The following is a 14,674-nucleotide window of genomic DNA, read 5'->3' as shown; positions in this document are numbered from 1 at the left end:
CAGCACCGGTGTTCCTCCAGGAGCTGTTCACGTGCACCTTCCACCGGCTGACGTCTCAGAGGCAACGGAAGCCATGAACGATGCTCGATTTTAATCACCACTTGCACTAGAGCTAATGAACGGTATGATGCAGAAAATTCTGTCTTCAGAGCCTGGAAGGCCTGTCTTTCTTGTGTGCGGTGGACTGGTCTCTCCTAGCTTTCATAGAGGCCACGCTCACACCCCAGCAAGCAACTGCAATGGCGATGAGCAAGAGTGGGAGCTGTGGTTTGCTACTCAGGTGAGCTGCCTGGCCCAGTGGCCTCAGCATGCCTTTGGAGCTTGCCAGAAATGCAGAGTCTGAGGTCCCACTTGAGAGGCACTACTTGAGGGAAGACTTGATCATCTCCCTCAGAATACTTCACTGATTCCAAATTATCTGGTATGTGGGGAGCATTTTTCTGAACCAAACACATGGTCTTGGGTCTTTTCGGTTGAGGACCTGGTCCGCTGAGTGGAGTCCGCATTTCCTTAGGCCTCAGCTTCTTGGTACCATCTGGATGACTCAAGTGAGGGGGGAAGGAAAGAGAGGTCACCTACAAGTCAGGCCATGGACACAGCCAAATGTGTTCCTATTAAATGCAAAACATATTCCAGAAGACTGCTCTGGCATTTACAAGCACATATATTCACACCCTATGTGGTGAGAGTTCGGACAGAGGAATATCTTTCACCCACTTAAATATGTACTTTTTTGGAGGCTAAAAATAACTTCTCACTCCTACTCACAGTAATTCTTTGAACCAACGTATAAATATTAAAAGTAGTTGAAAAGATGGATGGCTATATTGCCCCAAAACACATATTGCAGGTAGGAGAGAAGAAATAAAATATGGCACCCAGCCACCTCCCCCTGCCCACACCCATCGGCCCAAGTAGAGAGTTTCTTTTTGGAAGTGACAGAGAGCACTGAGAATGTGTGAGATTTCAAGATCTCTGCCTACTTCTTAGATTTGAAGAAATTCATTTTCAATTCCACTGAGAAAGGGGGTTAGCAAAATGGCAAAGTGCATTCCAAATGTCTTCAGCTGTGGTAAGTTGGTCAGGCAAAAAAAAGTGGGTCAGGGAGGAGATGTATAAACAGATTACATGTACCTTCCAAGAACAGTTCTAGATTGAACGGTCCTCACATCACCCCTAATGTGAAGCTTGGCTCCTAGCTCCCCTCACCTGGCTTTCTGATCCTTCAAGAATCCAGTCATTGTGGTAACCACTGAATTTGGTTAAAAGTTAACCCTTTCCTGAGCTTAGATTTTTATAAAGATGTGAAACTCTAGGTGCGTTGAAGGCAAACACTAGGTCTGTGGTTCACCACCACATCCCCTGTGCCTGGGACATTCTCTTCACAGAAGGCCCGGAACATCCTCTGTAATGAGCTCATAAAATGGAGTGGAAGATAACTGAAAGCACAATAAGGTACCAGTTCATACCCACTAGCATGGCTAACATCAAAAGCAGATAATAATAAGTGTTAGCAAGAAGGAGAGCAAATGGGAACCCTCATGCACTGCTGGTGGGAAGGTAAAACGGTGCAGCCACTGTGGAAAACAGTCTGGCAGCTCCTGAAAAGGTCAAACACAGAGTTGCCATCTGACCCAGCAATTCCACTCTTGGGTATACACTCAAGAGAAATGAAACATGTGTACACAAATGTTCATAGCAACATCATTCATAATAGCAAAAACGTGGAAGCAACCCATGTTCATCAACTGATAAAGTGATAAATAAAATGTGGTATATCTCCCCACAAATGTGATCAATTAGATTTTAAAATAAAAAACTGGTATATCCATACAGTGAAATATTATTCAGCCATAAAAAAGAATGAATTATTAATTCATTCTACGACATGAAGGAATTTGGAAAACATTGTGCTAAGTGAAAGAAGCCAGACAAAAAAGCCACACATTATATGATTCCAATTATATGAAATCTCCAGAATAGACAAATCTATAGAGATAGAAAATAGAGCGGTTACCAGGGGCTAGTGGGTTGGGGGGTCATGGGAGTGACTGCTAATGGGTACAAGGTATCTTGGGGGTTGATGAAAATGTTCTAAAGTTAGATTGGGATGATGGTTAATTGTACACTTTAAATATGGAATGTGAATTATATCTCACTAAAGCTGTTATTCTAAAAAAAGATAATTCATATTTTCTCCTCAATTAAAAGTTATAAAAATTAATGCTATTTCTTCAGCATGATCAACAAACTACGTTCAGTAAGAAAAATGAAGCCAAATATAAGGCTTTAAAATATATATGTATATAGCACATGAAACAGTGAGGAAGGGTTTTCCAAGTGAAGTCTGGGTGGCTGCATTAGAGCTAGAGAAAAGCAAGTCACACTAGTATTATGCCATGGACTATCATCGCAACAGACACTTGAAGGTGAAATGACACTCACGAATCACCCCGCTGGGTCCCAAAGTCATGTGGAATTGCGGGAGTCCCCAGGATGACCCTGCCCAGGCACCCACCTCCGACTGATTCACCAGCAGCTCCGACCATTTCTGCCACCGTGGACACTTGTCTCTGTCCTCAAAAGTGGTTTCGTTTTAAGTCCAGCAGCACTGCTCGTGGCTGTACCAGAAGGCAGGCAGGCAGACACCTTCCTTCAGGTCGGTCATCCACTCGACGGCAAGATCGATGACCCCAGCCAAGGTGCCTGGAGGAAGCAGCACAAGCCACTAAGAGGAGGCGCCCGTGATGCAAAGGGAACGCACAATGCAGCAGCCACGCAGGAACGCGGCGACCACGCAGGCCCCAACACCAGAGCAGGAACGAACATGCCATGGGCTGTCACTTACATAGGAAGCTTCTCTCATTAACCTCGCAGTCACTGAACACATACGGTGAGGGCAGCAGCAGCCCAGGGAGAGATACAAAGCGCTCAGTGGCTTACACCAGGTAGGAGAGTGAGACACACAGGTTTACTTTCTAATCTCAAGCCACTGGGGCCAAGCACTTTCCGAATTCCTCCCTTTCCAAATTTTGGAAATAGGGTATGTACACTGTAAAAGACAAAGCCCCCTCAGCAGCTTCTGGGGCAGGATCCTGGGTGCGCACAATAACATTTCTGGGGAAACACGATAATGCAGACAAATTGGAGGCATAACAGCTATGACGGCCTCGCATCATAAATGAGTAAGGTTTTGGCAACAAATAGGAACCAAACTTGGGAAACCCATGCTTATTAGGATGTTCCGGATTCTTTAAATTCTGGGTAACGGGTCGTGGGTCTATACAAGTAGATAATGACTTTAAAGGCCGATAGAAGTGGGATGAAATAGAATGTGCAGCAGAAAAAGAAACACCACGTGTCCTCACTCCTAAGTGGGAGCTGGAAAATAAATTTAAAAAGAAAGAAGGAAAGACACAAGGATCCCAATAATACTTTGCAAAGGAGAGAACAGGACCGAGGCTACCAGAGGTGGGAAAGGGTGAGGGGAGATGGCAAAGGGAGGGACTGGTAAAGGGCCACCCAAAACGATGACATGGTGTCATGCCGAGTGTACCAATTATCCTGGTCGGAGCATCGCATGTTGCACACGGCTACAGATATTCAAGGCTGTGCCCCACACACATGTACAGTCACTTCCGCCCCAACGAAAACATAAATAATAGACTGTGCAGCTCAGCGGGCCACAAAAGGCTGCCTCGCGTCTTTTTCCAGAATAACTCATTCTAGTCTTTTCCAAAGGCAAGGAATGTTCTCCGGCTTCTTAACTTGTGAAACTTTTACTGAATCCTCACTTCAGTATCGGGTTCACAGCCGCATCACCCCTAAAAGCATCCGCACCCCCACATCGGCGCACCGCGTCCCTTGTCCTGTGCTCCGTGCGCAGCGGCTCACCTCCTTCCCAGACCCCCTGCCTCCTCAGGCCCTCCCTCTTACAGTTACCCTTTCTCTCTCCTGTCCCTGCCACCTCCCCTTTCTGATGGCTCCTTCCCAGCAGCCTTCAGTGTCAACACTGCCCGGCCCCACCTTCCCCTCCAGCCACCGGCCTGTCTCTTCGGTCCGCTCAGCCTCGCTCCGCTCTGTCCACCTGGAGACCCGCAGCTCAGGCAATGGCCTTTGCTCAGTCTTCATCTTCCAGGACCAGATCAGCAAACTGCAGCCCATGGGCCAAATCTGGCCACTGCCTGTTTTCGTAAATCTAGTTTTATTGGAGCACAGCCGTGCCACTCGATGAGGTGCCGTCTGTGGCTGCTTTCATGCTACAGAGGCAGAACTGAAGAGGTGACACAGAAAGGGGGTCGCTCACCGAGCTGACAATATTTACTCCCTGGCCCCTTACAGAAAAAGTGTGCCGAGCCCAGTTCCAGACCTCTCAGCATCCTTTGACACTGCTGACCACTCCATCTTTCTAGAAACACGAGTGCCCGTGGTTTCCACAACATCATACTCTCCTGCTTTCCCCCTGGCTCTCTGGTTCTCTGTCTCCCTGATCTCTGCTCTACCCAACTTCTAAAAGGCACATTTCCTCCAAGCTTGACCCTAAACCCTTCTCTCTTCTTACACTACGCTCTAGACCCTGGCCACCTGGTTCACGTCCTTCTATTGCCACGGAGCTGTAGCTGTGCATATCTAGCTCTGCCCTCCAGGCACGTAGGAGCTCCTGCCTACTGTGCTCAGTCACCACAGAGCCCAGCCGCCAGCTCCACTGCCCATGGCAAACATCACCCATCGATCTGACACACTCTACTGGATTCGCCTTCACAATGCTTTTGACATGCCCCTGCCAGACAGCACCTATCCACTGTGGGAGACTCGTGTGCAATCACCCTCAAACACCCTTTCTAACAGAGCCCCAGGCAGTCAAAGCCAATGAGCAGCATCTGTCAAAGGACACGCGTCTATTTGGCTTCTCGGGTCTGTGGGACATCTCCACCCCAGCTCTCTGCATGCAACGCTGAGCGACAGCATCTCCCTCCCAGGCCCAGCTTTGCTCGCAGCTGAGAGAAGGGCCCAGCATCCAGGTACTTGTGCAAACCAGAAACCTGCGTACACATCCCTCTCCGGGCAATCACCACATCCTAGCGACTCCACCTCCAAATCTCTCTTGAATCGCTCCTGTCCCCTCCTCCCCATGGCCTCTGCTGCCATTCAGGCCACCGTTTCAGAATCATTTCTGTCTGGGCTGCAGCTGGAGCCCCCTTTCGGGTCTCCATGCCCAACTTGCCCCCCTCCGGTGGGTCCTCCACACTGTGGTCAAACAGGCTTTCAAAGCTGCCGATCTGACCCACGCCAGTCCCTATGGAAAAGCCTGCCACGGTTTCCCGTTGCTCTTGGGAGAACTCCCAGATCCTCAACAGGTTGCTGTCCCCGATGGCAGGCACCTCGTATCTCTCCAACCTCATCTTTTTCCATCACAAACCCCCACCCTCTGCCCCATCCATGTTTCTGGAACATGCCAGGAGCTCCTCTCTGCACCATCTCGGCAAGCGTTACCCTCCCTCCACTGGGCAGGGTCCTCCTTATGTTCCAGATTCCAGCATTTATATCCCTCCTTTGGGAAGCCTTCTCTGAGTTCCTAAGTGTGGCCCAAGTGTATTTCTCGGGCCTTGCCCCATCTCCATACCTACTGTATCGTGATCTCATGGTTAGCAATATAGGTATATATACGTCTGTACTTCCACAGGCTATAAATCACAGGAAAAAAGGTTTCATTGTCTGGTTTTCATGCCACGGAGGGGGTTAGATCAGTCGTCCAGAGCCTGTGTCCACTGTAAGTGGGCAAGGAGACTACCTGCCTTGTCCGTTATTGTATCCATGTCAGGTACATAGTTGGAGCTATATGTCCACATTGAGTGGATGACTGCAGTAAATAAATGAAGGAAAAAATCAGAAAACTCAGGTCCCTTGTTTCACTCAAGGGATATGTATTGAGCACCTACTTACTACATGCCAGTCACTAGTCCACATCCTGGGGATACAGCAGCAAACAAAGCAGACCCAAGTCTCTGACTTCATGGAGCTGTACCTCGCGGAGGGGACAGAGACTCTAGACAAGTAAGTAGCCAGAGACTCCACTAGAAGGTGATAGGTGCTAGAGAGAAAATATAGCTCGATACAATGGTACAGCTGCCTTGGAAAACAGTCTGGCAGTTCCTCAAAAAGTTAAACACAGAGTTACCATTTGGCCCAGCAACTCCACTCCGAGGCATATACCCAAGACGAAAACATGGGTCCACATAAAGACCTGCACACAAATGCTCTTAGTGGCATTATTCAAAACAGCCAAAGAGTAGAAACAACACAAATACTCACCAACGAATGACTGGATAAACAAAATGTGGTTTATCCATACAATGGAGTAGTATTCAGTAATAAAAAGGAAGAAGCACTGATACTTGCTACGACGTGGATGAACCTTGAAAACATCGTGCTAAGTGAAAGAAGTTAATCACAAAGGACCACATTGTACTGTATGATTTCATTTACAAGACATATACAGAACAGGCAGATCCATAGAGACAGAAAGTAGATTAGTGGTGGCCTGAGGCTGAGAGGGGACTGGGGGCTGGGGCTTTGATAGCTAAAAAGTACAGAGGTTCTTTTGGGGGTGATAAAATTGTTTTAAAATTGATCGTGGGGCCGAGCCCGTGGCACACTCGGGAGAGTGTGGCGCTGGGAGCGCAGCAACACTCCCGCCGCGGGTTCGGATCCTATATAGGAATGGCCGGTGCACTCACTGGCTGAGTACCGGTTACGAAAAAGACAAAAAAAAAAAAATATATATATATAATTGATCGTGGTGATGGTTGCACAACTCTGTGAATATACTAAAAACCACTGAACTGGACACTTTATATGAGTGAATTGTGTACCATGTGAAATATATTTCAATAAAGCTGTTACATACACACATATATACATACCTAGAGCAGGAAAGGGGGATGAGATTCAGAGGAAAGGATGTAATTTTAGAGAAGGCAGTCGGGAAGGCCTCAAATGAAAGGTAACATTTGAACAAAGACCCAAAGAAGGTGGGGGAGGGGTCCTGCAGATATCCAGGGGCAAGACGCAATAATCACCCCAAATTCCATCTTTATTCATTCATTCATAATCACATTATCCCACACCCAATCCTCCTTGCTGATTCTGTTGCTGACTCAGCCTCAGCTTTATTCCACGGTACAACAGCGTCACCGAGTGGCAGCTCTCGATAAATGCCCTGCAGAGGAGATCCCGCTGGGCCTCTCCATCAGGGGTCAGAATAGAGTGGCCAGGGCGCCACTGAGGGGACGGACAGCCAGCCAGACAATTGGTGCATCCAGGCCAGAAGAACACTTGAGCCACTTCTGTTTCCACTGTCCTCCCATTCTTGCCCTCCTTCCGTACTCATGCGCAGATGCGCTCACGGGCCTTCCTTTCTCCAGCGGTTCTCATCCCGGCCTGCATATTCGAATCACAGAGGGGAGAAGAGGGGGCTTTACTCAATGCCATGGCGCCCCCTCCAGAGGAGCTGTTTAATTGGAGCCCCGGCACTGCTACATATTGTTTCACTCCCCAGGTGATTCCTCCTGCGAGAACTGACAGCAACTGAGTTGATAGTGAGACCAGCTGGTCAATATCGGGTCAGCTAAAGATAGCCCAGTTGGGCTCCTCCACTAGCCAAATGAATCTAAGCTGTGCCATTTATTCCAGCAAGACACCAGAACATCTGTTCCAAGTGTCTTCATTTACCCTATTTATTTCTCCTTCTTAGGAGCCAAGAATAATGATACAGTGTAAGGTTTGATAAATCTATTCTAAGTAGGCCCATCGAAATCCAGAGCAAACTCCATCCCCTCCCCCTCCCCCGCCCTGCCCCCGCCTCCTTCAAAGGTCTTCACAGAAGCGGTCAAGCAAATGTGGTGGCAGAAGACCATGTATCTGCCAAGACTAATTCCCTTCCCTGGTTGCCGCCGCTTGGGGAGGGAGAATAGAATTGGGGAAATGAACAGACAGCTGCTGTGGCTAGTAGGAAAGGGCTGCTCTCAAGCATTCCTCTTGGCTCCTTTTTTCTGGGATGCCGAGGCGGACGAGGCAGATGGGGCCCTTCCCTGGCCACCGAGCCTCTCCTACAATTACCCATGAAATAAATGAAAGGTCGCCTGGAAATCGGAATCACCTGTAATTACAAAATCATGTGTCTCATTACTGTTCTTTCTTAAAGCACTTACTATATTCTGCCTGTATTACAGTCACTTTTCTGATCAATTTTCCTGCCATAATGATTAAGTTGTTACATGTAGGGGATTTTTATTCAGGGGATCTCTTCAGCATGCTCAAATTTTTAAATTCTTAGACATAACCCTCCCAGCCTCCTCAAAGGAAGTAAGTTTGGGGACACAATTTCCATGAAGAGCTGGTGCATTTGACATTAAAACGACAGGTTTCCCCTCCAGATATTCGTCCATTTACTCTGGAAACATCTATTACTGGCAAACACGGTGTTGGGATTATAAAAAGGAAGGACACGGAGTCCCCAAGGGTCAGAACGATGTCGGGGCTTGGGATCTCCCAGGGCCTACCTCAGATCCTGTGGGTGTCTAGCATTGTTTTGAGTGCCCTACGGTGTTTACAAGTCATTCCAGGGCCTGCCAGTAGTAGCAAAAGCCAGTCTCATGTGGTGTTTGATTATGGCAGCTCAAAACATTTTCATATTTCGTTGGCTTCTACATAACCAAGGACAGCAGAATGCAGAACGCGTGCTTTCAGTACACTCCCGCATGCTCATAAACCTTTGCACTATGTGGAAAGGGCCAACCAGCTCTATAATGACAGCTCTCCAGAAGCCTTATCGATGACACATTTGATGGAAACTATATGGTCATGTATTCTGCTCTTAGACATTTCAAGTAAGAAATCTCTTGCACGGGGTAAAAGGGAAACGCTCCACATTCCGAACATCATCCCAAGCGGCTGGGGCTCGGGGGCGTCAGCGTCCGCAGCTCGCCTGGGAGCGCTGCGTGCCCTGCGTACCTGCCAGCAGGCCGATGAGCAGCATGACCACCCAGCCCGACCAGGCGTCCTGCAGGCTCCTGATGAACCCCCATATGGACTCCTTGCTTTCGCTGGTTATCTGGAAGCAGAGCAGATACAGCAGGTGACGTGCACACATTTTTCAACTCATGCTTTGCTCCTTGAAACTGTTTTCTCAGGAAACAGGGTGGTAATTAAGAGAAAATGAAGGTCATTCAGCAACCAAATTCCCAGTTACATTATTCATTCAGTTGTGTGCCACAATGACACAATGGGCTTCCTAGTTCATAGAGCTATGGAGGTGCCATCGTGGTCTCCAAGAAACAAGAGTAGCAAAAACTGCACTTGATTAGAAAAACATACTGAATGTGATCTGAGCTTTCATTATTTAAAAGCCATTCTGAACGAGGCACTGACTGGGTATCATTATCTTGAATATGAGCTACTGTTTTAACTTACATTATCAGGTCTGTTCATTAAAAAGCCTCTTCAACAAAGACTGCATTTCCTACTTTTGTTTTCAAGGTTTAATTTTAACAGCAAGAACTGTGAATTAGCAGCATGGATCACAGTGACCATGGCAGATGGACACGTCTATGCACACTGTAAGAACACACCTTTGCCTCCCTGTGTTCACAAAATCCTCCGAGATCACCATTCCCCTCACAACCGTTTCCAGCGGTGGTTGGCAACCATTTTCTATATAGGACTAGACACTAAATATTTGGGGCTCTGCACGTCAAATGGTGTCTGTTGCAACTACTCAACTCGGCCACTGTGCACAAAAGGAGCCATAAAGAACATGTAAATGAATGGGCATGACTACGTTCCAATAAAACTTTACAAAACGAGGTGCCAGCTGGCTTTGGCCCGAGGGCCATAGTTTGCTGAGCCCTGCTCTAGAGGGAAGGCTGCCCTGCCCCTATGCTCCTCCACGTTGGAGACAAGAGGCTGCGCCATCTTCTTGACTGAACCTCACTCCTGCAAAGCTCTTCCTCCTTTCACTGCCAACCTTCATGAAATGGCGTGACACAGTCGCACTCTCCACGTCCCTCTGCATCTTCCTCTGAAGCGGCTCTCCCTGAAGTTGCCAACAGCCCCCATGTTGTTGGTTCACCATTACCCTTCCATGGAGGCTGACCTTGGGAGCAGCCCCTCCTCAACACTCTCTACTCTTCTCACTTGGGACAACTCTCGGCTGGTCCCCTCCCTCACCTCTCCCTGCTTCTCCTCAGAGTTTGTCACTGGCAACCACCTACCTCCCCCAGACCTCCTAACTCCTGGCATTGCCCATGGTCCTGAACGCTGCCATCCGTCTCCCTCCACATTCCCCAGCCACCCTGGCCACCTCTAAAGCTTCAGCACCCACTCTCATGCCAGGGACCTGTCACTGTGGCCCTGACCTTGCCCTGGAACTGCAGAGTTCCCTCCACCTGCCAACCACCCACCCCCAGCTGCAGGCGAGGTGGGCAGCTCAAATTCAAAGCGTCTAAAACAGAACTCACTGGCTCCCTCTGAAATCTGCTGCCCCCCATTATCAAAGACATCACCCCCATCTGGCCATAGCCCGGTATTCCTTGACTCTTCTTCCTGCGTGACCCCAGCCCTTCCACTAGTCCTGTAAATGTCTCTCTAAGGATCCTGCTCCCCTCGATCCACCTCTATTTCACGGCCTTTAGTCAGACCTCTGCTTCCTCCCAAACTCACTTCCAAGTCTTCTGTTTCTCCCTTTGTGATGCGTCTTTAATGTATTCTGTCACCTGCAACACAAAATACAAACTCCTCCCCATGGCCTACTCAGTCACTCCCAATGGGCCCCATTGCTCATGTTTCTACAAATCTGGGTAAGGGGATCTGAACCCTTGACTTTGGTGTTGCAAAGCTGTGCTCTAACCAACTGAGCCAACCGGCCAGCCCTTACTCACGTTTCTAGACTCATCTGCTTTCATCCCCTTCTAGGAATCTCCCACCAGACCCCTGGAGATCCCTGAATTGCCTAAGTGTGCCATGTTCTTTCATGCCTCTGACTTAAGAAAGGGCCACTCTGGCGTTTAGATGCTTTTCCCTTTGTCTGCCCAGTGAACTCTTAGTCTTCTTTCAAGTCCCAACTGAAATATCAGCCTCTGAGAACCTCTTCTCCAACCGTCCCTCTTAGAGGATCCCATAGCACTTACACGTAGCTTCACTGCAGCCCATTAAAATATATATCGACTGCCAACTAGATGCCCGGCCCCATAACATGTACTTTCACACACACACACAGCCTCACTTTCCCTTGAGGAATAATCACCTCTGTCCCCACAGATGAGAAAATGAGGGGCCCAGAAATGGCACCCCCAAAGTCACCTAGCCCGAAGGTGTCAAGGGCAGGAAGTGCCTCAGATTCATCTGGTTCCAGAGTCCCCTGCTTGTGCTCTGCACCACATTCCCTCTATATTACACAGCCTCCCACCCCCAGCACTGGGAGCTACAGCCATCTGTCCACATCTCTACCCTCGCCCCACTCTTCTTTAGAACCTAACCTGGTACATGACACATGAACCTGAGCCCCCACTCAACAACTTCTGGATGCAAGCATGCCACAGCCACTTGCAGGGGTCCCTTTCAGCTTGTCCCTTCACAACACCAACTACCTTTCTGTGTCTGTCGGTGTCCCGTGACTTTTCCCTTAGCCAGTCTAAGGTGTGGAAGTCCTCATATGTCCCCACATCGGGGAACGGCTCATTGAGAAAATCCATCAGGTTTCCACTGCCACTCATCGCTCCTGCATTGACCAGGCTAGTTACACCTGAGAGAGAAAAACGGTCATGGAAAAGGTGAACGGGACATGTACGTGGACATGGCAGAAGATAACCCATGGGCTCTATTTTCTTACACAACCAGAAGTTATCTCAGCATAGGCATCTCTGCTGTAGTAACATATATACACAGTCAGTTCTCATTATAGGTAGAAGATGTGTTCTACAAAGTCACTTCAGACACTACATTAGCAAAAACTCAATGACCGCTCCTAAGGGAATACAGGGTTAGGGCCCTGAGAGCCTCTGCTCACATTCTCATCAACCTATCAATACATAACCCTGTATCTCGCGTTTCTGTCTACAGACACTGTAGTTAATAGACAGTGCTCAGTCATTAACATTGAACTCATGGCCAACAGCACTACCACTCACGTCTGGGTGAAGCTTCTCCGACACACGTATTTTCTCCATAAAACACAGCACAGCCTTCCTGCACGTGGGAACACTAGACAGCACTTCATCACTCAGTTTCAGGGCCATTTTAAACAGCAACATTACCAAGCAAAAAGCACAAAAATGTGAAAAATGTGGCACTAAATAGAACAAAGAAAGGACACTTGTTTACAGCATGAGACTGAAAACAAGAAGGCAGAGCGTTGCCTTCTTTGACCTCAGCGAGGAAACGTGTTCTTCTGGCAACTCAATATTTTGCCACTGTGCACGTGCACATGTCTGTGAATGACCTTGAAAGCACCACAAGTATTGATTCGGAGCCTACAAATAAATTTGAGTGAGCAGGCAAATTTGCAAAAACGAAATCCAAAAAGGAGGAGCATTTAGATACATTTCTGAGAAGTCCCACATCCTGCAAAAGCAAGGTGTCAAAATGAGAGTGTCGAGGGCTAATAGGATTGATGCATACCACTCAAAATCAAATAATTGTAGCCAAACTGGTAACTGGTTCCCCTGGGAGATAAGTGGACCACTCTGGCAGACAGTCTATGTGGTTGTCATCGCAGATATTCATAATGCACAGCACCAGTGGAGTGAAGATGCTGCTGGGAGCCAAGGCAATCTTCAGATGGCAGCGGCCCTCTGCATCCCTGGTGCCACCACGGACATGGATAAGGGAGGTAGGAAAACCCGTCATGAGCCAAGAGCCATGCAAGGCTGGAGGCACACTGCCCTGGGAAAGAAGCTCTGGGCACAGACGCTCATTTTTAATTCTTCTTAAAATACGTCAGAAGGGCTCTTGCTGCCAGGGTAGTAGCAAAGGTGAATGTCTCTTCCTTTCCTGTCTGAGATCACAATTCCACTCGCACTATTCCAGCTCCCCTTGCCTGGAAAACAATTGCAAGTGAACCAACACATCTGCCAGGCTCTCTTGCCATCAGAGCCTGATTTACAGATCCCGTGGGAGCTAATCTGGAGCAGGCCAGTGCTCACCACCAGTTAGCAGAAAGAATAACATGCTCCTACAGAGACCGGAGGTTGAAATATGCACTAAATAAAAACTACCTTGGTAAAGAGCATGGGAATTTGAATTATAGGACGAGGGCCACAAAAGTGCCAAAATAGATGGTTACAATGTTGAAGGGTGGTTATAAAAATATCTGAGTGCAGACTTCTCATTGCTTTTGTATTTCTATATCTGGAGGACTCAGTCATGACCTGATGACACTGGATTTTAATCAACTCAAAAAGTCGCTATGGGCAAAGTAATCACCTTCCAAGCAATAAAATGGCCACAGTGATTGATTTATTGACCATCTGTGCAACTCGGCTGCTTCAAAACTTTAAAAGTTTGAAGTTTGAGCAGTGCCAAGTCCAAAATTACACCCATTGATGAGTATCCAGGGAAGAGTCGCATTGCATAAGGCAGGAGCAGCCAATAACAGAACCAGTAATATAAGGGAAGGGGTCAAATTAGAGCGCAAAGATTTCATTCTCATCTCTACAAAAACAAGATGGTAATAACCTATTACATGTGGTAAAGAAAATCTCTGATGGCAAAAATAAGATGACAGGCTATTGGCCCACAGTGGGAGCTCTCATCAGAAAAACCCAGCTGGCATATAGAATAATTGAAGAGACCTGAATATTGTATTTGCTGCGTGAAATGTAACCAAACCTCTAGTCAAACAACTACTCCAGGCAATAATCCTTGAGATAAAAATTCGCTCTGGAGAAACTTACATCTTTAAACTTTGATGGAGCATGTTATGATCATGATGATTAGACACATAATTGGTAGAGGAAAGTAAACATGATATAATCTGCAAAGCCTCGGGGGACTTTCCTGGGGGCCTGGAAGGAAATGGCGATGTCATGTCTGAAATTGGAGTTAAGAGATGACCAGAACATAGACAGTGCAAGAAGAGAAGACCCGGGTGGGAAAATGGGAAGGATTCTATTTGGGATCCACCTGGGAGGTGAAATGGATGAGGAACTAGAATCCAGCCAGGCAGGGGAGCCACAGGGAGGGAACTCCAAGGATTTGCTAACTGAGAAATAAACTGAAGCTCTGTATGTTCAATAAAGTACAAGGAACAACCCCAAATGGATGCAAACAGTCATTTGCAACTGACAAGGGAGCCCTTGAACCACCCACCTGTTTTAATTTCTTCTCTCCAACAAGAATATTTCTGCTGGCAGATGACACCTGTGCTTACGTCCTCAAGGCCATGGGTTCAAGGAAGAAAAGCATCCTACAGCCTGGATCTAAGATTTCTACTTGGTCTGGATCACCTAGGTCAGGACTCAGGAAACTGCAGCCCTTGGGCCGAACCCAGCCTGCTGCCTGGTTTGTAAATAAAGTTTTGCTGACACACAAGCATATCTACTTGTTTACATATTGTCTATGGCAGCGTTCACGTTACAACAGCAGGGTTGAGTAGTTACAACAAAGACCATATCACCCA

General features: G+C 47.7%; 2 protein-coding genes across 2 annotated transcripts in view; one reads left to right on the top strand and one right to left on the bottom strand.

Annotated features, from left to right (window-relative positions):
• The window catches only part of LOC134366923 (H(+)/Cl(-) exchange transporter 4-like), a 36,455-nt gene extending 24,672 nt beyond the window's left edge, over nt 1-11,783 (bottom strand). The window contains 3 exon segments of the mRNA XM_063083489.1: nt 2,518-2,706; nt 9,013-9,112; nt 11,646-11,783. Of these exon segments, the coding sequence (XP_062939559.1) occupies nt 2,518-2,706; nt 9,013-9,112; nt 11,646-11,771 (415 nt within the window). The 5' untranslated portion in view covers nt 11,772-11,783.
• A 36-nt stretch (nt 11,784-11,819) lies between these two features.
• Nucleotides 11,820-14,674, top strand: part of LOC134367157 (H(+)/Cl(-) exchange transporter 4-like) — a 14,372-nt gene continuing 11,517 nt past the window's right edge. The window contains exons 1-2 of the mRNA XM_063083805.1: nt 11,820-11,841; nt 12,773-12,886. Of these exons, the coding sequence (XP_062939875.1) occupies nt 11,820-11,841; nt 12,773-12,886 (136 nt within the window). The remainder of the gene's footprint in view (nt 11,842-12,772; nt 12,887-14,674) is intronic.

This window comes from Cynocephalus volans, chromosome X (genome assembly GCF_027409185.1).
Source record: "Cynocephalus volans isolate mCynVol1 chromosome X, mCynVol1.pri, whole genome shotgun sequence".
Taxonomy (NCBI): Eukaryota; Metazoa; Chordata; class Mammalia; order Dermoptera; family Cynocephalidae; genus Cynocephalus; species Cynocephalus volans.
This window is presented reverse-complemented; position numbering and strand designations above follow the sequence as displayed.